The sequence below is a fragment of the Enhydra lutris genome, unplaced genomic scaffold, assembly GCF_002288905.1.
Source record: "Enhydra lutris kenyoni isolate GAN:26980312 unplaced genomic scaffold, ASM228890v2 scaffoldscaffold19, whole genome shotgun sequence".
Classification (NCBI taxonomy): domain Eukaryota; kingdom Metazoa; phylum Chordata; class Mammalia; order Carnivora; family Mustelidae; genus Enhydra; species Enhydra lutris.
Genome location: NW_019154103.1, coordinates 32,166,454 through 32,193,385, shown reverse-complemented (window position 1 = coordinate 32,193,385; position 26,932 = coordinate 32,166,454). Strand labels below are relative to the sequence as shown.

The 26,932-nt window shown below is 38.2% G+C and overlaps 1 protein-coding gene across 2 annotated transcripts in view; it reads right to left on the bottom strand.

Annotated features, from left to right (window-relative positions):
• Positions 1-26,932, bottom strand: part of LOC111148294 (mannosidase alpha class 2A member 1) — a 168,898-nt gene that overhangs the window by 100,412 nt on the left and 41,554 nt on the right. For both annotated transcript variants that reach the window (XM_022504781.1, XM_022504782.1), the window contains exons 4-7: positions 26,721-26,892; positions 10,969-11,096; positions 3,685-3,858; positions 740-926 (exon numbers count right to left, since the gene is read on the bottom strand). In XM_022504781.1, the coding sequence (XP_022360489.1) occupies positions 740-926; positions 3,685-3,858; positions 10,969-11,096; positions 26,721-26,892 (661 nt within the window). The remainder of the gene's footprint in view (positions 1-739; positions 927-3,684; positions 3,859-10,968; positions 11,097-26,720; positions 26,893-26,932) is intronic.

Below are 26,932 nucleotides of genomic sequence, written 5' to 3'. Positions count from 1 at the left end.
ATCATCTTTCTGCCAGAGGTGAGTGGTTTATATTGCAAGACAATGTTTTATTTAAAGGCATTATACACCAGTAATTTTTAAGTGAAGAAATTAAACTTTAAAAGCACACAAATAAGAAGTATAGGTAACTTGGTACAATGAGACGCCTCCGTCATGAACGTAATTTTCTTCTTTAAAAAATGATTCATCCCTTTTTTATTTAAGAAAAGATCTTTAAGTATCAATATTCCTAATTAAAAATGGTCTGTGAGTCAAAAATATGAGAAAGATCAAAAGAGTGTATTCATCAGAGCTGGGCAGCATCCACTATTATTGAAATTGTATTAAAAGAACAGATAATTATACTCTTTATGTGTTCCATTTCAATAAACATGTTTTTGCAGTTGGGTTGCTTTTCTTACTAATATATACAATAGAGACCAGAAGTTTTATTATCAACGAAAGTATGTGAGATCAATGAAACGCAGCAGAAGGCTTTTATAATGAGAGCAAAGGAGAGGGTAATAACATAGTGTTATAGGTTCTCCATTGTATATTGATCAACTGTTGTTCATTTTCCATCAAGTTATATAACACATAAAAGGCACAGTCAAAGCTCTGGCATTTTTAAGTTGCTTTAGATCTGGTTGAATAACTACCTTGAGTGTGGATAACGTTGGCCACTGAACCCTTTAGCAAAGAGCAGCAGAGCTGCTGCTTTGTTCGAGAGGTTGTCTTAACGAAATGCATATTCTCATACCTCTTTTGGACATTTCCAAGATGTATTGTTTCTGGGGGGACTCCCCAGGGACAACCGAATCTGCCTCCGGGAAGCCGTTTAAAATCAAACTGGCAGCATATTTTAGGATCAGGTCCGCACGTATGAGGGATGTCATAGCTGTAGAAGGGCATCATGTGGCAAAAAATATCTGTGCCAGATCCCAGATCTAAAATAAAGAGCCAACAGACAAAACCTGGATTTATAAACTGTTTTCCCAAAACTGATCAAAATGCCAGTACTCTCTACATATATAATGCAAGCTCCACCCTAAATCCACAACCTACTTGACTACTACTCGTACATAAACCCCAACCGCATTTAACGACCACCAGCCTGAAGGAAGAGACTCACATCTTAGTCTCTACCTCCTTTATCTCAACTGAGCAGAGACCCAACACGGACCAGCATCTGCTGGCCTGGAAAGATACAAACCGAACAGAAGCAAAACTTAATCACTGGCTCATCCAAAATTATGGGCTGTGTCCATCCCTGTGTCCATCCCATATGGGCTACCAGCTCCTTGCTACATCTGCCCCCATAGCAGTTATGAGACACACTGAGAAAGACCATGACACTGGCTGCAGAAGAAAGGAGAGAAGAAGAGATGAAGAGAATAAAGGGAAGAAAGGAGGAAGGTAGGGAGGCTTATGAAATGCCGGGCAAATTCCTATCTATTTCTTGCTGTGAGAAGAAGAAAGGGCCACTAGAGGAGTTCACAGTCTCCCTGATGTTCAACAATGAAGAGCCACTGGGACTTGTCACCAAGAAAGCAACACAGGACAAGTGAAAGTACTTCTTAAAACCAAAAACCAAACAAACAAACAAAAAAAAACAAGAACAAAAACAAAGCAAACAAAAAATATACAAAAACTGAGCACTGGTTCCTGATGCAGAACTGTCTTTAATTAAATCCTCAATGCCAGCAAGTATCCTTATCACTGCCCTTGAGAGGTCAGAAGCCTACCACCCAGTGATGGAAGGCTTAAACCAGGGTTAATAATTGTTATCTTTGTAGTCTCCTGATCTGTAAATACCACTCCCCTTTATTTAAGTGTGGATTTCTACTTTTCAGCAGTGGGTTATGTACTGCTTTTATGACAAAGACAGACACAACAACAACAATGAAAAAAAAAAAAGAAAAACACACATGTTTGAAAAAATGAAAATAACTGCTTCATTAAGAACCAGAACACACAAAGAAGCTCAAATGAGTTCCAAAGCATAATTCTGAAGCAACATGTTCAAGTCTATCTGGTAAGTGCTAAAATACTCCAGTTCTATCTCATACTCCATTTAGTTAAAGTAATTACCAGCTCTTTTCCAAATTTTAAAGCTATTATAATTTGTATATTTCTGTGCTGTCAGTTGCTTCACTGAATCACACTCGAGTATGACATCATAGATGCTGGTCACTAATGTTTGCTATCTGCACAGAGGCCCTGGGTGGCAACTTTTCTTGCCTTCTCCTATAAATCAAAGACACACTAAGCAGCCCCATTCCTTTGCCTCACCTGTACTATTTAGCAGCTCATTTGCACATCTCAGTTTATCTGCTGCTGTTGGTCTTGTCTTTTATCATACTAAGACTGTAATTTCCTGATAGGCAAAGAAGTTTGGTATTAAGTACATAAAGCATGGTATTAAGTACATAAAAGTACTTAGTAATTTCTGCTGATTGATATTTATGGGCAATTTGAATGTGGGCAATACTCTAAGTAGGGCCTCTTCACATTAAAAATCCTTTTTTTAAAGAAATCAATATGCTCCTTTGCATTTGATCAAACTATACAGGATATAACCCCCTACGAGTTCTTGTTTTCCATACAGGTTTTAATTCCCAGAATAAAAAATTATATAGTTAATTTCTTTCCTTACTGAAAAAATAGCAGTATGTGTAACAAAGTTACTGTCTAGATTTACAAATGATCTTTTGAAAACACTTACAGGGGGAACTAACTTACACAGGAAAGCAAGTATGATGCAATGCAGTGATTTCTGAACATTGTTTTAGCAATGAAATCCTTTTTGCAGATGAAATCTTACTGAGAACTCAGTACCAGGATGGCAGTGAATGCCAGGGGCTTAAAGCCCGGGCTTCTGAACTACACAAAGCTGGATTTGTACCTACTACCTGTATGACTTTTGGCAAATGGTTTCACAGCTCTAAGCATCCATTTCTTCACCATTTAAAAGGGATAATAAGAGAACCAACGTTAAAGGACAAAGATCTAATGAGAGAGCAGGTATAAGGCATACAATACAATGCATGGCCCATAATAAGAACTTGTAAAGAAAAAGAAATAATAAAGTATTCTGAATTAAATGGGGGTTGGGAAAGGCAAAAACCTCTCAAGAAGCCTAAATCTTGTCTCCTCCCCACCTCCCAGCTGAGAGCTGTAGAAGTATGACCTTGGGAATACCTTTGTACCCACAGAATACAGCGTGAAAACAAGCAGTACAGGTAATAGGAGGGCTGTTCCAGGAGGACAGGATTAAGGTTTTAAAAAGCAATTCTTACTAGATGCAGAGACAGGAAAGCCAGAAGGAGAAAACACAGGCTGAATATGAAATAAATGATTGGACATAAGTTCTAACACATGTTCAACTTTGTGATAAAAAACAACCTTTTCAAAACAGAAGTAAAAGCATTATTTGCAAAAGACCAATTCCTTACATTTCTTTACCTCCTTAAGGCATGAAAAAGAATCCACAATGTTCTATAGATAAATAGCCTCAGCTATTTAAGATTAAGAGAATCTTAACACGAATACACTGGGAAAAAATTGTAAGAATGTGTATCCAGAAGCAACCTCATTCTCAAGACGGACACTCTGAATAAAACCCGTAACAGCAGGAGTTCATAACCCTTATGAAGGAACATCTAGGTCACGTGAGATCTTCCACTTTCATCACACCCCACATACCCCAATTCTGTCTCCAAAAAAATTCCAGCGTTTTATGCAATGCAAAATGTTTTTTAATTGCATAATGAACTCTCTGAATAAGCATGTGAGAAAATCCAGCACGTTTGAGGAGATAAGCCATCGTTGGTGAATGTCCAAAAGGATCAATAGACCAACCGGACCGAGGTTTCACTCCTGTTGATAAAGAAAATAAGTGTTATTTTTTTAATTGCTAATGAAATGAAAAGAAGTCACAATCCATTCAGACCAGTCAGAGTTCTACTGTATTCTGGGTTTGGGAACAAAGCATCTCCCCAGCATTACCTCTTAGCATATACTCCCAGCAGGGCTCCCAACTGGGAGGATCCTGCCACTACCATGTCTTCCCAAGCAGAGGAATGGCACTAGAGGTTAATCAGTTGGAGCTGAAAGAGGCACTCTGCCATCTTGTAGGTCTTAGAGAGCTACTGCCATTTAATGGAGCTAGAGAAACAAACAGGACCTAGCCCTCTGCCTTCTAAGACCTCACAGTCTTGTTTTCCTTTGAGTTGGATAACCCAGCAACTGCTGCTATGTAATAAAGAAAAGTAAGCTAACGTATTTCAACCTGTACCCCTCAATCACAACGTTAAGGAATTTTCAGGCTGTCTTTCATACCTCACAACAGCTCTGAATCATTTTTTTATATAATAGCAGCACTGGCCAAAATAACTACCACATTTCATTAAATCTTGATGAAATATAATTGTAACATAATATAATGCTGGTACTCTCTCTCTACCCAGAAAGGATTAATGGAATTTTTCACAACTGACTCACAGCAATTATGAGAGCCACAGACTAAAGATACAGCTCAATTTCACACAGGGTACAGTACAAAAAAATAAACATAATAAATGTAAAGATTGGGATTAAGGAAAGACAACTAGTTATCCAGCATTATACAAATCTGATCTTTTATTTATTCAGGATACTCAGAACTCTGTGGAACAATCTTGAAGATGAACACAGGGCTGGGAAGTCCACAGAGAAGACTGAGAAGAAGAAGAAAGAAAGCAGAGAAGAAGAAGAAAAAGTCGGAACTCTCAGAGGACCAAGAATATGTGTCAAAACTCAAAGAACCAACCACATATTTTTGTATTTCACATATGCAATTCACCTCTAAAAACTAAAGAAACCTTGAACTCAATTTAGTATTTTTGTGTTTTTGTGGTGGTATGGTTTAATAATTCTGGAACTACTTCTCCTGTATTCCAAAATTGGGCAAATTAAGACAAGGGAGCCAGGTTTCCCACTGTTAAGCAACCACCAAATATGTAAATGTGGGAGAGCAGAATGTACTTAGAACACTGAATTGAAATAGGAGGCATCAGCACTAACTTAAGGTTTTTTAATAAACACACACCCACACCCATTTTCTAGCTCTGTCCTAGGAAGGCCTAGATGCAGTAACACCCCAGGACCAATGAGTACACCTTAGCTTCTAGATATGACACTATGTTCTATTAAAAATAACCTTAAGGAAATGCTCATCCTAGGATGGTGATTGGGTAAATACAAATAAGCCTGGAACTTATACTTAGAGAATAAAGTAAAGAAATGGTCAAAGCATCATGGGAACATATTAAAATAACTCAGGAGACAGCCGTAGGAGCTTCCACTATCCAAATGTGTGACAACTGGGGTATCAAAATAAACAATGATAGTAGTGGATTATAACCCACTGAATAAAGTAAGAAGCCATGAGATCCATGAGCCCCAAATAAAAAGAAAATAAAAAAAAAGGAAATAGGAAATAAAGGAAACAAAAAGGGAAGGTATTCCTTTCAACAGAATTCCAACTAATAATTATAGAAAGAATGACAGAGTTAGAAAATCATCAATGGATCCTAAAACTACAACATGCAAGTCTGACGAGGAAAAGGATATTTACCTAATCTCAATGTGTCTCCCACAAATAAGTTAAGAATTAAAGAAGAAAAATGTGATAGTACAGCAAAGAAACTTAACAGACACAAATTAAGCAAGTGACCAAGTCTAGCAGCACCAGGATTAAAGCAGGATGCACCGAGGCCAGCAGGACATCACTGCAGTGATCCTCCACCAAAAGTACTAGACTAGTTTAGGTTATGTTACAAAAGAAGGAAGGAAGAGAGGAAAGGAGGAAGGGAAAATAACCTGAAGCTAATCACATGGAAACGGACACACTCAAATAAAAAGACTTTCTACAACAAAGGTTTGCACTCCTCAAAAATATCAAGATCAAGAAATTAAAAAAAAAAAAAAAAAAAAAAAAAGGCCGAGGAGCTAGCTGTTCCAGATTAAAGGAGATGGAAGAGATGTGATAACTAAATTCAACACATGACCATGGTTGGATCCTGGACTTCAAGGGAAAAAAAGAAGCACCGTTTATTTAAAAAAAAAAAAAAAAAAAAGCTATTGAGACAATTTGAATATAGCCTATGAATTATATTATAGTATTATATCACCACCACCATTCTGGATTTGGTAACTTTCTTCTGGTTATATAAGAAAATGTCCTTATTTCTTGGAAAATACACCATGAAAGACTGGAAGATAAAGGAAGATGCCTCCAACTTACTGTCAAATGGCTAAAAAAAAAAGGGATATGAATCAAAGTAGAAGACATATGAAAGAGCCCTTCCCAGCTGTCATGCAACTTTTTATAAGATTGAAATTATATCAAAATTAAATTATAGGGACACTTGGGTGGCTCAGTCAGTTAAGCGTCTGCCTTCAGCTCAGGTCATGATCCTGGGGTTCTGGGATTGAGTCCTGCATCAAGCTCTTTGTCCAGCAGGGAGCCTGCTTCTCCCTCTCCCTGCTGCTACCCCTACTTGTACATTCTCTGTCTCTCTCTGACCAATAAAATAAATAAAATCTTCAAAAAAAAAAAAAGTTATAATAAAGGATTGCAAAGTCCCAAATACAAAGGGTGGAATTAGCTTTGAAGTGAGGATAAGAATCACCATCAAATTCTAGAGTGATGTTAGATTCTAGCACAGTCAGGGATGTTTTCCATATCAAACTCACTTGACACATTAGGAGCAGCAACCTAGCTGCAGTGGACTTAAAAGAGTCCCTGGGAGGCAACGATAGAGAAAAAAAAGAATGTAAACCATATTTTTTAAAACTCTGACATGAAAGGAGATGAGACCTAGAAAGGTACCCTGATAGGGTTTTCCTTGGTATGGCAAGTATTGTTTCAAAAGGGGGAATGGGGCAAATTTAGGGAAAAGTGCAGCATTAAAAAAAAAAAAAAAAAAAAAGGCCAAAGTTTTATAATGGGCATGTCTGCCAATACCAGGAAAGGTCATGAAAAAAATTTTGTGCCATCGAGCAAGATTAAGATGATCAAAATATGTAAAGCTAAAAATTGTTAGGAAAAATGATAAGAAAGAGTCATTAAAAAGAATAAATATATCACTCGATTTTTGTCAAACCTAATAGACTTAAAAATTACAACATGAGTTATATGAATAATATAATTAGCACAACTGGATTATTCCAAGTACATTTACTATGAAAGCATAACAGAAGTCAGGCAACAGTTAGAAAAATGGATATGTGAGCCCAAAGACAACCTTAATAATTCAAACTTTAAAAAATTTATAATGATATTTACATAATAGAGTTCACAAAAGCAGAAATTAACAAAAACCTGAATAATTTAAAAAAGATTCCATGACCAAATATAAAAATAAAGCATCCAAAATAACATGTCGTTCTAAGCTGCTTAGAAAACAAAACAGAACATGAATTTATAAAATGCAGCCAAAGCTACAAAAAAGGTAATTTATAGTCTCAAATGTGTTCATCATCTAAATAAAAGAGCTAAAACCATAAAATTCCTAGGTAAAAACCACAGAGTAAATTCTTATGACTTTAAGGGAGATAACTGTTTCTTAGCTGTGACCATAGAAACACAAGTGATGAAAGAAAAACTAAACAGGACTTCATGAAAATCAAAACTTATATGCATCAGAGGACACCTTCATGAAACTGAAAAACAACCCACAGAGTGGAAACAAATAATTTGCAAATCCTTGTCTGACAAGAAACCTGTATCAAGAATATATAAAGAACTCTTATAAGTCAACAATAAAAGGACAAAGAATCCAATTATAAAAATAGGCAAATAATTTGCACAGACATTTCTCCAAAGAAAATATGCAAATAGCCAATACACACAAGAAAAATGCTTAATATCATTAGTCTTCAGGAAAATGCAAATCAAAGCCATCATGAGGGACCTTTTCATACACAGTAGCATGGTGAAAATGAAAAAGACAGTAACAAATGCTTTTGCACATGTGGAGGAATTAGAACCCTCATACGTTGCTGGAGGGAATGTAGAATGGTACAGCCATTTTGGAAAACAACTAGGCTCCCTTGAAATGCTAAGCACAGAGCTACCATACGGCCCAGCAATCCCATTCCTAGCTAGGTATACACCCAAAAGAAATGAAAACCTATGTCCTCACAAAAACGTACATAAATGTGGGGAGGTGGAGATGGGGTAACTGGGTGACAGGCATTAAGGAACTGCGTGATGAAATGATGAGCACTTAGTGTTATATGCAACTCGTGAATCACTAAATTCTACCTCTGAAACTATTAATCTGCTGTATTAATTAAACTGAATTTAAATTAAAAAAAAGATTTGTTAGGTAAAAACAAAAACAAAAACAAAAAACTTACAGAAGTGTGTATAGCAGCATATACACAGTAGCGAAAAGGGAAACACTCTAAATGTCCATCAAGTGAAAAAAGGAGAAACAAATGTGGTCTTTCCAAACAAAATAATATTATTCAGCTATAAAAATGAATGGAGCACTGATGCATGCTACAATATGAATGAACTTGAAAACATCATACCAAGTAAAAGAAGCCAGTTACAAAGGCCATACTATAGTGTGTATGTATATACACTACAGTATGTGTATACACTACATACTGTGTATCTGCAATGTCCAGAAAAGTCAAATCCATACATACAAAAAGCAGATGGGAGGGCTCCTGAGTGGCTCAGTCCATTAAGGGTCCAACTCGATTTCAGCTCAGGCCATGTTGGGCTCCACAGTCAGTGCAGACTCTTGGATTCTCTGTCTCCCTCTGCTCTTCCTCCCTGCCCCCCACACTCTCCCTGTCTCTAAAATAAATGAATACATCTTTAAAAAAAAAAAAAAAAAGGAGCCGTGGCATGGGCCTAGGGCAGGGAAAGTTGCAGGCAATTAGGAGTGTGACTATTAATGGTTAAGAGATTTCTTTGGGGGGAATGTTGAAAATGTTCTAAAAATAGGTGGTGGTAATGGTTGCACAACTCTGTGAACATACTCAAAACTACTGAACTGTACACTTTAAGTGGGTACATACAATACAATTTTAAGAAGAAAATCCACAAAGGGAAAAGGCACGGGGGCGGGGCGCGGGCAGGCACAGTGTCCCTGGGAAACCAAGCACAAGCTTCTAAGAGCCCTTTCCCTATGGAGTCATACAGGATGGGTTCAATCCCTCCATGTTTTGACAACAATTGAAACAACTGTGACAAGAGTGAAATGCTGTCAACCAAGGAAGCCCCCGAGAGACTCCATGTTCAGGGTATTTACTGGGGGCTGGTCATGGAGGCACCCTCAGGCTAGCAGTACATACTAAGATTCTGGACTTCCAGAAGGAAACGAACTCAATACACGATCATAGTAGCATCTGTGATTAGCATAAACTACATTGTTTTTATACAGTTTAAACATAGTGAACCAATTCCACAGTATCTGTGTGGTAAGTATACATGTTTTTTATTGAACTTATTTCTTGGCATTTCCAATTTTTGTTAGAGATTAACTCACTGCCTCCCCTATTCATTCCTTATATTTTGGAATAATTCAAACTTTAAAAAAAAGGTGTAAGAATAATATGAAGAACTCCCATAAACTCCTCCACCAGATTTACTAATTATTAATATATTTGCTTTATTTTTTTCTTTTGCCATATTGTTGGTATGATTGTTGTTATTATCAGAATAAGTTGCAGGTATCAAATCTGTACAGAAAAGAGATAACACAGGAGGTCTCAAAGTACTATCTTTAGAAAGGTCTTGCTTGGAAGCTTTGCCCTTGGCTGGTGTCTGGGGACTTGGATTTCCTAAATGCTATAAAACTATACTAAGATAGAAATATTTGAAAGGAATTACATACCACATTGCAAGATGCAAATATTAGACATTGCAAAGATTTAAATGAGCCCCATATTCTTACAAGTTGTAGCGAACACCTGATTTTTATCAATGCAGCAGCCCCTTCCGCACATCTTGGGGTAACAAGATCCTTCTTTAGCAGCGAGGATCTATTCACATGGTTCCAGCGGAGCTGACCGTGCATTCCACAAACCCCTCTCCCCCATGACCATTTCCAATAAACTGACTAGGCCTTGATGTTTTCAGCTCCTATACTTCTGGCCACAGAAACTGGCTCAGAGTTATACACTTAATTCGAAGTGAGGCAATTAGATAAGGTATTAAGAAAAACTTCTACTGATTACTCTGGGAAGATGAGAATCCTAGTTGCTTATGGTCATCTTAGCATGTGAAGAGAATCAGGAGAAGACTAAAGCCATGCAGAATAAGCAGAGCCAAGCAGTGCCCAGGTGGCTCAGTCAGTTGAGCGTCCGATTTTTGATTTCTGCTCAGGTTACGATCTCAGGGTAGTGAGATCAAGACCCATGTAGGGCTCTGTGCTGGGCATGGAGACTGCTTCAGATTCTCTCTTTCCTTCTCCCTCTGTTCCTCCCCGACCCTCCCTCTCACAAATAAATAAATAAATAAATAAGCAGGCAGAGCCAAAAGAGACAGTGTCCACACAACATAATTTGAGTCCCCTGGATCCAACCTTACCTGAACCTACCATACCTCTGGAATTCTCAATGACAAAACTAATAACTTTCTTTGGTTCTTCTTTTTCTTAGTCAAGTAAATTAGGTTTTGCCTCTTCTAACCAATAGTTTTAATATAAAATTAAAATCCCAACGGGATACCGTTAGAAAAAAAATTATTCTAAAATTAATAAGAGTACATAAAATAATAGATTACAAAGTAGATGACCCTAAAAGTGACCATATTACATTTATGTAAGTTAGCTTATAATTGAAGAGACATCATAAATTAATGAAGGATAAAAAATACTGGGAAAATTGGTTATTTAAAAAAATAAAACAGAGCCTCAATCTCACGTTCCCCAAAATTAATTACCCGAAGTAGTCCAAATGAAGGAGAAAGACATCAATACATACCTAGATTTTTTTCCAGCCACTGATGTCCTTCAATTAGTTGGTCAATTAAGGCAAAATAATGTGCAGCAGCTTCATCAGGCATAACCCAGCCACCTGTCACAATTTCAAATTGACCATTCTGTAGCAAACTAGAGAGAAAATAATATAGTTAATAGTAACATATATAAGAAAAGTTTAAATAAAAGATTCAAAATTAACATTAGGGACAGCCATCAAGCAAGTATAACCAGTATTTGTATGAGTTACTAAAAAAATTTTTTTAAACCAGGGAATAAATTTCAACTTTGGGGCCCTAGTGATAAAACATCTTTAGTAAAGTGTGTGCAGTGACCCCTCCCCCCATCCTTTCCTAGCAAAGCCACTGCAGTTGACTTTGGAAGTTCCTTTTCATAAGGTTGATCTCCTAGACAACTCTAAAGATCCTGAGATTAGGAGACACATCTGATTTATTTCTGAATCTTACAAAGCACCTAGCAAAGTGCTTTCCTTGCAGTATATGCTGAATGTTTATTGGAGGACTGTCATTTTAAGCATGATATTTGTTTCAATATACCTATATTGAAAAACCAATATTTATTTTAGTCCTTCTGACAATGGTGAGTTAATCATGAAAACTACACAAAAAGTAATAATAATAAAGGTAAAGCCAGTAGATAACATGTCTCTGGGAGTACAGAAAACATTATAAAGCACTTTGCTCCAGATTCAGTTAAAATGTGTCTATATAGGGGCGCCTGGGTGGCTCAGTGGGTTAAAGCCTCTGTTTTCGGCTCAGGTCATGGTCCCAGGGTCCTGGGATCGAGCCCTGCATCAGGCTCTCTGCTCAGCAGGGAGCCTGCTTCCCTCCCTCTCTGCCTGCCTTTCTGCCTACTTGTGATCTCTGTCTGTCAAATAAATAAAATCTTTAAAAAAAAAATGTGTCTATATAGTTTATTTTACATTACTGATTGAAAAACTCTAACATTACCATTTCTTGTCCATTGGGTACTCCTTTGCCATAATACTATCAAGGTAACTAGATTTCAAGCCCTAGAACAACTGAACTGTTACAAGAAGATCCTTTTCTCCAAAAAAACAAAATCATAGACTATTAAAAATGTGAAGAAGTGTCCAAGGAAGTATAGAAGTCGAGAATTTAAGCAAACACCTTCAATGCCATAGATTTGTCAGTTTGCAGTAAGATGGTTTGAAAAATAGTATAGAATTTCAGATAAAAAAGCAGCTCTAATAAGGGTACACATCACTGGATACCTACCCCCAACAGCCAAGTTCCAAGCCAAATTTAGTCGAAGTAGCCCAGAAGCATAAAAGATAAACATTTTCCCATAAAACCTATAACAGAATCCACTACATTAACACCACATCTCATTTATTCAAACATATGCATAACCATATAATCCATGACAGAGTGGATAATGGACACAAACTTTTAAAAATGAATAATCCCTTGTATAAAATTTTTAAATGTTAATTTAATCTGTACTGCCATGGGAATCACCAACTAACATAATTTTACATGGAATTATGATGGCTAACATCATTACAGTGTCTAAAAAAACCCAAATGTCCAGCCAAACCTTAGATTCTCATAGGCCCAAATCAAGAACTTCTGATATACAAGCTGGAAATCCCTAAAAAAAATTCATTTCTTTAAGAACACAACTAAATCCAAGGTTATTTTGTCCTATTCTTACAGCCAAACTGCTTCCAGTCAATTCTCCCTCACATCTTTCTGATGATTGCCAGATTTAGCCACACTGTGGAGGCCTCGGCCCAGACCCAGCACTTATGTCTTATGGCCAGTACCTGGAAGCCTGAGACGTCAGGACCGATTTGGGATTTAAACTCTGGCCATCAAATATAGAAACCTGGCTCCTTATCTTAGCATTCCAGTAAATAGATCTTTTGGAAAAATTCAGAAATAAATTGGTCAAAACAAAGTCTTTGCTGCTTCTAAACAGAAAATAGAAATTACAGATTAAGAAATCAAAAAATTAAAATGAAAAAAAAATCACTCCAATGATGGAATTTTTTATCTCAGTTTTATTTTGCTAGATGATCCCTGTCCCACAGGCATGAATGGGCTCCAAAAAGCAGCTGAGAAAAGAATCACACCTACTATATACAGCAACTAGTTTCCCCAGGTCCATTTGTATACCTAGCCTTTCTCCCCTCCCCATTATGCCATAGATGACTGTAATCCGTACGGAGTTCTTATTCGAACACAATGGTTATATTAAAGATCAACTTGTCACTTAATTTTGGAAGGCATGACAAGCCTCCCACGCATTAAAATGTTTTCCAGAATATTTTTACCTACTTACTCTCTTCTCTCCTATTTTTCCCAAACTGACTGGTGCCAGGTGTCCTCATGTCTCAGCTCAAATAAAACCTACCCAGAAAAGTCTCCCCGTGCACCTAACTTAAATCAATCCTCCCACCATACCACCACTACATGGTCACCCACTGGGAACAGTCAAAAACACAGCTTTTTATACTGTCTTTAAAAAGAAAGGCTCTTCTTTCCTGAAAGGTTCTCCAAGATACAGTAAGATTAAAAAGCATGGTACGATACCCATTAGGATGGAAATTATACTAAAAAAAAAAAAAAAAAACCCCAGCAAATAGGTGTTGAGGATGTGGAGCTATTGGAAACCTTGCACACTGTGGATGGCAATGTAAAGTGGTACAGTTGCTGTGGAAAACATGGGGGTTCTGCAAAAATTCAAACATAGAATTACTACATGATCCAGCAATTCCACTTCTGGATATATACACAAAAGAATTAAAAGCAGGGACTTGAACAGATACATGAATACCTATGTTCAGAGCAATATTATTCACAATAGCCAAAAGGTAGAAACAACCCAAATGACCAATGATGGATGAATGGATAAGTAAAACGTGGTATATTCATGCAATAAAGTATCATTATTCAGCCTTAAAAAGGGAATTCTGACACACGGATTCACCTTCAACATGGATACACCCTGAAGACTTTATGCCAAGTCAAATCAAAGCCAGACACAGTAAGACACATACTGAATGATTCCATTTCTATGAGGTACTTAGAGTAGTTCAACTTACAGAAACAGAAAGAATGGTGGATGCCAGGGGCAGGGGTGAAAGTGAATGGCAAGTTATTGTTTAACAGGTACAGTCATAGTTTGAGATCATGAAAAATTTCTGGAGACAGATGACAGTTACGACTACACAGCAACGTGAATGTACTTAATGTTACCAAATGGTACAAATAAAATCAGTAAGATGCTAAGTTTTATGTTATGAGTATTTTTATAATAAAAAAATAGACTCACTAAAAAAAAAAAAATCAGCACAATGAACATGGCATGCTATCATTTTCATAATACACATGTATTTGCACACAGGTCTATGTACGTATGTTTTCCTGTGTATCTATAATAGAAGAGTTCACAGCAGCTGTGTCCTGTGGGAAGAAACAGATGACAAGGAGACAGGAGTGGTTCATCTCTTACCCTTCACTGTGTACCCTTTATATCTTTATATACTTGGACTTACATTAAAACATTAATTAAACGAAAAATTTTTTCCAAACAATAAATATTATACCCTAATTTCTTCTAAGCATTGAAAACTAATATAGCTATAGTATAAAAATGTTATTTAAGAATATTCCCATATTAGATGGCTCAATCAGTTTTTTTTTTTTTTTAAAGATTTTATTTACATGAGAGAGAGAGCGAGAAAGAGGGAAAGAGAGAGAGCAGGAAAGAGCACAAGCAGGGGGAAGGGGCAGAGGGAGAGGGAGAAGCAGACTCCCCACTGAGCAGAGAGCCTGACGCAGGGCTCCACGCCAGTACCCTGGGATCATGACCTGAACCGAAGGCAGACGTTTAACCAATGAGCCACTCAGGTGCCCTTCGATTAATCATTTCTGTAAAGTTTTTTTTTTTTCCAAGATTTTATTTATTTAACAGAGAGAGAGAACACAAGCAGAGAGTAGTAGCAGAGGGAGAGGGAGAAGCAGACTCCCTGCTGGGCAGGAAGCCTGACACAGGGCTCAATCCCAACGCCAGGGGATCATGACCCAAGCCGAAGGCAGACAATTACCTGAGCCACACAGATGCCCCCATTTCTATAAAGCTTTAATAGAAGGATATTCTTTATGCAAACTGGTGCAGCCATTCTGGAAAAGAGTATGGAGTATCTTCAAAAAGTTAAAATAGGGGATGCCTGAGTGGCTCAGTCGGTTAGGCGACTGCCTTCGGCTCAGGTCATGATCCCAGCGTCCTAGGATCAAGTCCCATATCGGGCTCCTTGCTGTGCGGGGAGCCTGCTTCTCCCTCTGCCTCTGCCTGCCACTCTGCCTGCCTGTACTCTCTCTAGCTCTCTGACAAATAAATCAATAAAATCTTAAAAAAAAAAAAAGTTAAAATAGAACTATCCTGGGCGCCTGGGTGGCTCAGTGGGTTAAGCCGCTGCCTTCGGCTCAGGTCATGATCTCAGGGTCCTGGGATCGAGTCCCGAATCGGGCTCTCTGCTCAGCAGGGAGCCTGCTTCCCTCTCCTCCCTCTCTCTCTCTCTGCCTGCCTCTCCGTCTACTTGTGATCCCTCTCTGTCAAATAAATAAATAAAATCTTTAAAAAAAAAAATAGAACTATCCTAACAAAAGGTTACAAAAATACTAATTTGAAGGGATACCTGTACCCCAAAGTTTATAGCAGTATTATCAACAACAGCCAAATTATGTAAAGACCTTAAATGTCCATTGACTGATGAATGGCTAAAGATGCCATATATATATATGAATGTGTGTGTGTGTGTATACACACACACATATATGTATATGTATATATATTTATATATACACATATAAATAATGGAATATTACCCAGCCTTATAAAAGAATGAAATCTTGCCATCTGCAATGATGTAAATGGAGCCAGAGTGTATTATCCTAAGCAAAGTAAGTCAGAGAAAGACAAATACCACATGATCTCACTCATATGTGGAATTTAAGACACAAAACAAAACAAATGATCATGGAGGAAAGAAAGAGAGAGGAACAAACCAAGAAAGAGACTCTTTTAACTATAGAGCATAAACTTATGGCTACCAAATGGGTGTTGGTGGGGGGATGGGCGAAATAGTGCTGGGGATTAAGGAGGACACTTCTTTTTTTATTTATTTTTATTTATTTTTTTAAAGATTTTATTTATTTACTTGACAGACAGAGATCACAAGTAGGCAGAGAAGCAGGCAGAGAGAGAGGAGGAAGCAGGCTCCTCACTGAGCAGAGAGCCCAAAACTAGACTCCATCCCAGGACTCTAGGATCATGACCTGAGCCGAAGGCAGAGGCTTTAAACTTTTTTTTTTTTTTTAAGATTTTTATTTATTTATTTGACAGATAGAAACCACAAGTAGGCGGAGAGGCAGGCAGAGAGAGAGGAGAAAGCAGGCTCCCTGCTGAGCAGAGAGCCCAATGCCAGGCTCGATCCCAGGACCCTGGGATCATGACCCAAGCCGAAGGCAGAGGCCTAAACCCACTGAGCCACCTAGGCGCTCCTAAGGAGGACACTTGTGATGAGCACTGAGCATTGCATGTAAGTGTTGAACCACTACATTGTACAGCTGAACCTAATATAACAGTGTATGTTAACTAACTGGAATTTAAACAAAAACTAAAGAAATAAAAGAAAACAACAACAAAAAAAGAGGGTAGTCTTTAAATATTTCACTGTATAATGAATATTACTTCATTTTCTCATTTTCCAAAACAAAATTAATAAAATGCTCATTCACAATGAATCAGAAAATATATGAGATTAAAGAATAAAATTTAAAAATCTACCAACTTGCTGTAAATGCATAAGGGGTTATGGTAGGCACAGTTTTTAACCAACTTATTTTACTTATTACTATACCAATGCATACCTTTTCATGTTAATAAACAGACCTATCATCATGTTCATGGCTGTATTGTATTTTTTAAAGGACTTTTAATTGAGATAACAACACACAACACACGTTTGTTTTGATCAGTTTTGACAAGTGTTTACATCCCTGTAATCACTACCAAAAAAAAAGATATGAACTTTTTCCATTAATTCAGAGAGTTCCTTCATGCCCCCTTCCAATCATTTCCTGCCTCAATTGCTCCAAAAAAGAAACACATTCTTCTTCAACATTTCTACCATAACAGATAAGTTTAGTTACTCTTAGACTTCATGAAATAAAATCCGACAATATTTACTCTTCGGTGTCAGGCTTTTTTTGCTTAATATGTTCATTAGATTCATCCATATTACTATGTATTTCAGTAATTCATTCTTTTTCATTGCTGGGCAGTATTCCACTGCATGAATATGCTACATTTTTTCTTCTATTATCTTGTGGATGGACATTTGAACTGTTTCCAGTTTGAAATTACCATGAAAGACTCTGCTATGAAAAGGTCTTTCTGTGACTTTTTGACTTTTAACAAGTCTTTCTGTGAGCATGTTTTCATTTCTCGTAGGAAATTCCTAGCAGGTGGCTCCTAGGTCTCATTATGTATGTTTTACTTTGGAAAACTCTGGGGGCCTTTCAGAAAGCAACCGTCCCATTTTACTTTCCCACTAGCAACATGAGGGTTCTAGTTGCTGCACATTCTTGTCAACTCTTGGTGCTGTCATGCTTTGTGATTTTAGCCATTCTAAAGGGTCTGAGGTAGAATCCTGTAGTAGTTTTAATTTGCATCTCCTTGATGACCAGACATTAACCAGCCTGAGCAAACACACATTCCTCCACTGCTGCAGCCTCATAAACTTCTTCCAGGTGTCTGAACATGCCAAGCTCTTGCTAGTCCCTGGCCCATAATCACAATTCTCCTCTCATAACCTGGAATTCCTTCTCCACCCCTACCTAGCTGGATAATTCTAAACCCCTTTCAGGTTTCAGCCTGAATACCACCTGCTTCAGGAAGCCTTCAAAGACACCCTTCTTACTTCCATAGAAGGAAACACTTTATTGTGATACTATGTTTAATTACATGTCTTCCCTGTTCTGCCTTGAAGACTGGAATCAGGCCTGTCTTACTCACCTCCTATATACCTGGAATCTAGCACAGTAAATGTTGTTGAATAAATGATGTGGAGTAAATAAGGGAAGCCTTTGGAAATCAGATAATCTTTCAGCTGAGTCTTGAAAAATGAGTAAGACTGAGATTACCCACTGCACAAAAGGAAAAAAAAAATCTACGCTTCAACTCATGGCCAAAGTCCTAAACAAGAAATAGCATGTGTTTAAGGACACCCCCGTGGCTCAGCAGGGCTAAGAGTAGAATGGGAGGCAGGAAGTGATCAGAGGTAAGGGTGGACAAGCAGGGAGGTATCAGAGCAAGAGCCAGTGCGTGCCAGGCAAAAGAGATGGGTCTGTACCTTTTGACACTGAAGCGTCAATGAAGCGTTTTAAAACCAAGAAGTGACATGGACAGAATGATATATTAGAAACCTAACTCTGTTGGAGAAATGGAGGACACCTGGAAGAGACAGAGCTAGAAACAGGAAGACCAGCTGGAGGTTTTCATAACAGCAGGAAACAAAGAGTAACTGGGATGGAGCTGGGGTTCAGAGCACAGAAATACTTAAAAAGGCGTAACTAACAAGGCTTAGGGGACTGACTGGATGTGGCCTGAACGGGCAGATGGAAAGACAGAACACACAATGCTTAACGACACTGGTTCTGGGGCAAGGCTGCCTGGCTCTTGTGTCCTACTTATTAGCCAGAGGATCCTAGGGGTGTTCCTTTACACCCCTGCCTCAGTTTCCTCATAAGGAAACTTAACTCTCATCTTAACTCGTAAGAAAGTTATAGGATGGACTGAATAAATTCATGTAAGAGCTTACACCATGCCTGGTATACGTTAAGCACGTAGGAAGTGTTAGCTGTTACTATTACCACTAAATAGGGAAAAAGGAAGTTGAGGTTGGAGCTTTAGATCTGGAAATAGTCCAGACACCTTGTAATTACAACAACAGGGTGGATGTGCCTGCAGGATGAAGAGAAGAAGCAAAAGGTATGACCCCACGGGCGAGAAAGGGACGTGGAGGAAGTGAGCAGAGGAGGAAATTGAGGGGATGAAAAAGGAATGCTCACCAATGCAGGGAGAGAGACAGGAGAGAAAGAGCTCTGGGTCACAGAAGACAAAAGCGGAAAGAATTTCAAGTACAGTGAAGTGGTCAGTGTTGACGCTGCAAAGAAAGCCTTCAGGGGGACCAAGGAAATATACAGCGGACAGAGCAGCAGAGAAGTCCCTCAGGGCTTTTGCCAGTATCCAGAATGTAAACAGAAGCAGGCAGCTGAAATGACTGAGGGCTAGGCAGAAGTTAGGAAAGCTGCCTCCCGGGAACTGAACTGGGAATGGAGGAGCTGGGGGTGGACCTTATACTTTTTCAAATACTCATACGCTGCTGCTTCAACTTAGAACCCAAATTATTTTAGACACCGGTGAATTGCTTTGATTCCTTTGATGAAATGCTATGTATCTTTAGGCTCTAAAATCAATCCAAATCTGCAATTTACTCTGAACATCACAAGACACACTGTAACTTCTTATTGCTCTGCAAATTTTACAGCAGCCTTCAGTCAAATACCGTAAAATTTGACCTGTATAAAACGTATAATAAATTAACCTGTATGAAAACTTTAAAGGTACATTTTTATAGTGAAACTTGAAATGTACATCAATAAGTTTGGATTTGGTATTATTTAAGAAGGTGATCTCAAACATTTGTCTGTTTTCAATAAGCAAACAGAGAGTTAAGAAAATAGTACAAGGTTCACTTAAATGTAAACCTAGGAAAAAAGATGGAAGGGATTGGTAGAAAGATGAAAAATTGTCCATTCTTGGGATGCCTGGGTGGCTCAGTTAGTTAAGGGTCTGCCTTCGGCTCAGTTCATGATCCTGGGGTCCTGGGATTGACTCCTGCATTGGGCTCCCTGCTCAGCGGGGAGTCTGATTCTCCTCCCTCCCTGCTCCTACCCCCACCCCCAGCTAGTGCTCTCTCTCTCTCATGCATACACTCTCTCTCAAATAAATAATCTTAAAAAAAAAAAAAAAAACTTTGCATTCTTGGCAAAGCAATGAAACCCAGCAATGTGGTGAAGATAAAATATTTTCATTAGCCGTAACGTCAATAACCATTCGCTTTGATACCTTTCCTCCCCACACACATGTGAAGCCTTATTTCATACCAAAATGTCCACAGTGAAAGCTGGTCAAGACTTCGGTGAAGTTCTAGATTCCAACAACTCATTGGGCTTCTTCACTGAACACCAGCCCCAACAGCAAGAGCACATGCACTGTTAAAAACCTGTCTCAGTGTCTCAGAGCCCAGAGGAAAAATAAGCATGTAATATGCTGGGCGCTAGTCAAGGAAATGCTAAGGCTAATGTTTCAGCTGCTTGGTTCTGAATAAGGATTCACATTTTGATGTATTATAAACATCATGCAGTATTTAACTGCATTTAGCCGGAAAATATTCAAATATGAAGCCTAAAAAGTATGTTAACATCCTAGTCATTTTCAAAAATAAAACAAGCATAGACAGAAAATGTGCTGATTATTTAATGGGAGGCAGTTTCTTTTAAATCTACTGGATATGTGTTACAAGTAGGCACCATGACTATAATTGATTAAATTACTTTGAATCACAAAAAGTAAAAATAAAAAAGCTAGATGTTGTTTGCATGGATCTCCCTTTAGTTAACTAGGTTCTCATTTTTAAAAGCTTATAGAGCTGAATACTGCTGCCACAGGGGTGAGAATCAAACAAGTCACTGCTAGAATAGATTATGGGGATCATTTGAGTTATGTTTCTGTTAAGTTCCCACAATCAATTGATATTCTTCAGGGACAATAAAAGCTTACATGGAACTCTGCTGGAATTAACAGGTTCTGTTCTGCAACAGCTAGCTTGCAAATTTAGGTACAGACATATAATCCATAGACTCATCTTCAAAAAGGAAAAAATAAGCCATTGCATAAGCATTATACTAGCAGTCAAAAAAAAAAAAATTCTATCAGTAACACCACTTAGTACAAGCTCAGAATTTTAAATCCTGAGAGCACACCTATACCTCTATTAACTTTTCTCCAAAACATGTATTTAGGCAAGAAATACTAAGAATGTTATGTTTAAGTAAGTAGGGGAAAATATGCTATCACCCTAGTTCCACAGATAAATGTAGTAAGTGAATAAAAGTGAATGATTATACCAAGAAGGGAGAAAACTTTGACAAAGCTTGATCAGAAACAAAACTCATTTGCCCTAATGTTGCCATAAAACAATGTTTTCTTCGGGGCACCTGGGTGGCTCAGTTGGTTAATTATCTGACTTTGGTTCAGATGATCTTGGGGTCCTGGGATTGAGCCCCATGTCAGGTTTCCCTCTCAGCAGGAGGGATCTGCTTGTCCCTCTCCCTCTGCCCCTCCCTCTACTTGTGTTGTCTCTGTCTCTCTCTCAAATAAATAAAATCTTTAAAAAACCAAAAAGAACAAACAAACAAAAACAGTATTTTCTTCAAGCATAATGGTATCCTCAAGATCAGGCCTATATTCCAGAATATTTCCCATTGCCAAAAGAGCATCTGTCAAAAAAGTTTAAGACAATGAATTAGCATTACATTCTCATTTGCATTCCCACTCCCAACATCTTACCATTTTCTATCCTTAATCTTAGGTTGACTCCCATGAAATTGATATTTTGTACATCAAAAATGGTGGAATACTGTCAATTTCATACACCTCAACCTAAGTAAAATGGCTAACAGTGTAGAAAGAGAGAGACATGCACCAAGCTAGACTAAGGAGAAGGGGACTATCCTCATGCCATAAATTGCTGGCATTTCTGGCAGATACTGCATAGATGAAACTAAAACTATTCAAGTACTGACTTGCCATTGCCCTACAAGAACAATCAACATGGAGTCACAAATCATAAAAAGAAAGGACTCGGAGGGATTTAGGCAACAGCCCCTCATCTGGAGGTCCAAGGACTGAAGCAAAGCTATATCTTGGGACAGATGCTAATCACTATCTTGATACTTCAACCTGAGGGCTCTTGGAGAGTCCCATCCTACAGAGAAGCCGCTCCACCCCAAGGTCCTTACTATCACAGAAGGCGGCTCCCTAACGCAGCCATGCTGGGAGGAATCAAGCATGGCCTCACTTTACAAAAAGCAGGAGGCAGCAAGCCCAGTTTCCTACAGAGGCAGCTGGACTCTTTTCTATACTCTAGTGAAGCAGGACCTTCAGACAGGCCAAAGCTCTTATTTGGCTTACTTGTCACAAAACAAAGAGCTGAGTGGAAAAAGCTAATCCTGGCCTCTGCAGCGTCACCCAGCAGAGAGCAAACACTTCATAAATCTCCCCATCTTCCCACAGCCGCAGCTCCTCTCTTCCCCTCGGCCACTCCTATTCAGGACAGGGACATCTTCTCCAGCTGCTGGGTCTCTGATGATCATGCAGTCTTTCAGAATCCAGCTCTCCAACAAAGGATCTGAAGGGACATACATCAGCTAGCTTTTTTGTTTGCCAACAACACCTGCCAACTGTGGAGAGGAAAGGCACTGGGAGACTCTGCTGGGCACACAGAACAGAGGATGGCAAGTCCAGGCTTAACGAAGGGCTGGAAGAAAATGAGAGGCTATGCTACAGGAATCACAGGGACCAGGACAGGAAGAGTCTTGTGAATGTACCAGGACTGTGAGGGATGACCTACAACCTTCCCTCTACGTCTGCCTCTCCTGCTTCCATCTGTCCACCCTCGTTTCACTCAGATGCTTACTAATGACTCACAACGCTAGGCAGTAATATACGGATTAGCTGAGCTCAGGCCATAGCTGGCCTGTCTGACCTGAGGCAGGAAGACGGAGGATCTGATGTGGCTGAGAGACCATTTCCCAAAAGGAAATCGGGGGAATGGCCGCTGGCCAGTCAATATTAACTAACACCCATAACAAGGAAACAAAGTATTTAGTTAGAACAGGAAGGAATTGAGGCCAGTTACACTCTCTGTTTTGGGACAAATTCCAGGTATATATCCATCTGTTATTGTTCAAGGATGAATAAAAAGGGGGAAAATACTTGGACTTATAGGGTGCAACATAAAGAATGCAGAACTGAGGGCTAAAAAACAAGCAAACAAAAACAGTTAAAACCATGCATTCAAAGGCAGAAAAGAATACGTTTCATAGCCCAGAGAACTGAATCTGAGGTGGGGGAGAAAAAGAACCCTTAAGAAAAATCTCCCAGGGGGCGCCTGGGTGGCTCAGTGGGTTAAGCCGCTGCCTTCGACTCAGGTCATGATGTCAGGGTCCTGGGATCGAGCCCCGCATCGGGCTCTCTGCTCAGCAGGGAGCCTGCTTCCTCCGCTCTCTCTGCCTGCCTCTCTGCCTGCTTGTGATCTCTCTCTGTCAAATAAATGAATAAAAAAATCTTTGAAAAAAAAAGAAAAATCTCCCAAACACAGTAAATATAACAAAGAAATAAAAAAATGCATGCGCAAAGGAGAGACTCAATAACTAGAAAATTCAATCTCCAAAGAAAATAAAAACAGTACATAGTAAAAGCAGAACACATTAGCCGAAGATATGTTTGAACTGACAGACGGAAAATTTAGTAACAAGTAATACCTAGATACGTGGTCAAAATTTAGAATTTTATGGATAAAATTTTAAAAATCCTAAAAATGTCTGAGCGGGGAGGTGGAGGGGAAGGTTATCTTCACTGAAGCAATATATTAAAAAGCTCTTTTAAGAAAGAAAGCATATATTTTATAGTTAAATTCTTTTATTAGAAGATGAAGACTCGGGGAGCCTGGGTGGCTCAGTGGGTTATGCCTCTGCCTTCGGCTCAGGTCATGATCCCAGGGTCCTGGGATCTAGCCTCACATCAGGCTCTCTGCTCAGCGGGGAGCCTGCTTCCCCCTCTCTCTCTCTGCCTATTTATGATCTCTCTCTCTCTCTCTCTCTGTCAAATAAATAAATAAAATTGTTAAAAAACAATAAAATAAATAAAAGATGAAGACTCTCCGGATGACTTCGGAACTAAAATCTATATTGAGTGTCCAAGAGTAAGGCTCAAAGTGATAAAAGTTAAAATAACAAGAGCTTTTAATATTTATTAAGGACTTCAAATACACCAGGCATTGGGCTAAGCATTTATTTGTATTCATTCAATCCTCATAAAAACCAAATAAAATATGTCCCAATATTATATCCACTTGACAAACGAAAAAAAAAACAAGGCACAGAGAGATTAGGTAATTTGCCCAAAGTTCACACAGTAGATGGGAGTTGTCAGAATTTGAACCCAGGTATCCTGGTTCCAGGGCTCAGCCATTTGAACAGCTGTTCTAAATGAATTCTCTTTAATGTAAAAAGGACAGTAGAGATCAGGCAAACCCCAACAAACTACAAGTGAGTGGTAGTAACAGTAATTTTAGTTATTAAAAAGAGAAAAGATAGTTATTTATTAATGGTGAGAGTTAGAATTTATGATCAAAAAAAGAAATAGCCCAAGAGAGTCCAAACCTTATAGCCCCATTGTAGATGTTCAAGAAACAGATGCAGAATGAACGACAGAATGAGCTAATAAGCAAAGACCGGGCATGAATCCTTATGTACTGAATTTAAAAAATAATAAAATCCCTAAAAATAAAAGTCAACAGGGGAACAGGGACAAAAAATAGGTACAGTCACTTCTGCTATAAATGCTTGCTTCAAAAACAAAAATTTACTCCAAAGTGAATGACTATATCAGGGAGCAAATTTTGTATTGCTTAAGTGAAATTTTGTCCCTGAGAAACAATAAAAGAAGGCAGAAAACTGCACCCAGCTGAACCAGCCACAAAGGGACACCTAAGACAGACAGACAGACAGACAGACACACACACATACACACACACACACACACACGTACACACGTGCCTCCAAGGTCTACCAGCTACCTCAGTTCACTGCCTGTGTTCACGACCATCCACATATGCCAAAAAACTTTGTCAAGTTTCAGATAACCCACTTTCTACTACTTTGCACTAACTCACAATCTGTACCACTTTTGACACCCAGGTCTACAAGCAAATCTCAGGTCTTTTATTGTAGCATTTACGTATTTCTAACCACCTAACATATATAAAACTCTACCAGCATCTTCATTGTGTTCGCATCTCGTGTGTGTGTGTGTGTGTGTGTGTGTGTGTGTGTATCACTAGCAAAGTTTATGAATGCTGTGCCCTGTCAAGATGAAAAAAAAAAAAAAGGTCTGATGGATAATGATCAAAAACCAATTCTCCCCAAATTATCTTTAAATGTTTGTGTCAACTTCCATCAAAATCCCTTTCTTTTCTGATATGGTAGGAAGAATTTAACAAATTAATTTTAAAGCTCCTTGGGAAAATTAAGAGGTCATTCATTAAAGGAATTTTTCAATAAAGAAAGACAAGGGGAGATTTAAACTATCTGTTAATAAAATAGATCTTAAAGCCACAACAATTAGAATCAAGCAGAAAAGTCCATGAAAAAGGTCAGAAAACCCAGAAATCAATGCATATTTAAATACAATAAAGACCGGCACTTCAAATCAGTAGGGAAAAAAATGGACAATTTACATCTTAGGGCAGCAGCAGAGCACAGCATGGGAGGGAATGGCCTGTGGGGTTGGACAGGCTGCCTGGATGGCACACCAGCCAGGTGCGTCCCAGCTGGGTGACCCCAGACGACCAGTGTCTTTATCTGTGAAACGAGGACAGTCATTGTACCTACTTCACAGAACTGCTGCGAGGATTATCAGTTATCATTTGTCAAGTGCTCAGAACAGCCACTAAAACAGTAAGTGCTATATATGTGATATTAAATAAATAAAAGAAAGCAGTTCATGCTATGATAATCCTTAACCTCTTGGGAACAGAGGGGAGGGAGACATGGGGAACAGAATCTACCATCATACCACATTAAAAAGATAAATTTCAGCATTTTAAAAATTGAATGATAAATTAAACTGGGGCGGGGGGAGGACTGTTCATTTGATCTTTAGATTGGGAAAGACCTTTTAAAATAGGACAGTAAAGCATTAAGAAAACAGATTAATATGTTCGATTACGTAAGAATTTTTAAGTCTGTATATCAAACACTAATAAGTAAGAAAATAACTTGAGGGAAAATAAGGGTTGATGTACATGCATATAAACTTACAAATGGGTAAGAAAAAGTATACTATGGAGCAATTCACAAAAAACTTAGCCTGTATATAAGAGAAAATATGCAACATTTATCAGTAATCAAAAATTCAAATTAAAATATTTCAACCATCAAATTGGTTAAAGTTTAAAAAAAAATTATATTGGAGGCCAACTAGGCAGAGACATTGGTACAATTCTATATGGAAGATAGATGAATACTCTGAAACAATCTTTCCAGGGGTCACTTTGATTATACGCTTCAAAAGCCATTTAAAATATTGAGCCCCTTTGACCTAGTAATTCAATTTCTGGGACAAAGGTGGAACACAGGATTTCAATAGAAAGTTTCAAGTCACTTTTTCAGAGATGAACCAGAAACAAGGAAAAAAGGATGTGAAGACATATTTTAAGTTTCAGATAATAAGGCTAAGAATTTTTACCTTCTAAAAATTCAACACTTCAGTGTATAATTAATGTTTAGTATTACCAAATTGCAAAAACAAAAACACAAAGAAAACAAAAAAACAAAAAACAGTTTTAAAACAAACCTTTTAATAGCATCCTTCTTCGGCTTATCTATAGTATCCCACCACTTTGAAAGGTAAGAAATCTCAGACCACATAAATTTTCTCCGTGAGTCTTCTTTCAGCTTGATGACCATGTTATTAAAAATATACTGAGTCATCTCTCTAAAGTAGTCATCAAAAGTCTTCAACCAACCTAAATCAAGACACAAATATACAATAAAGGTCTGATTCAT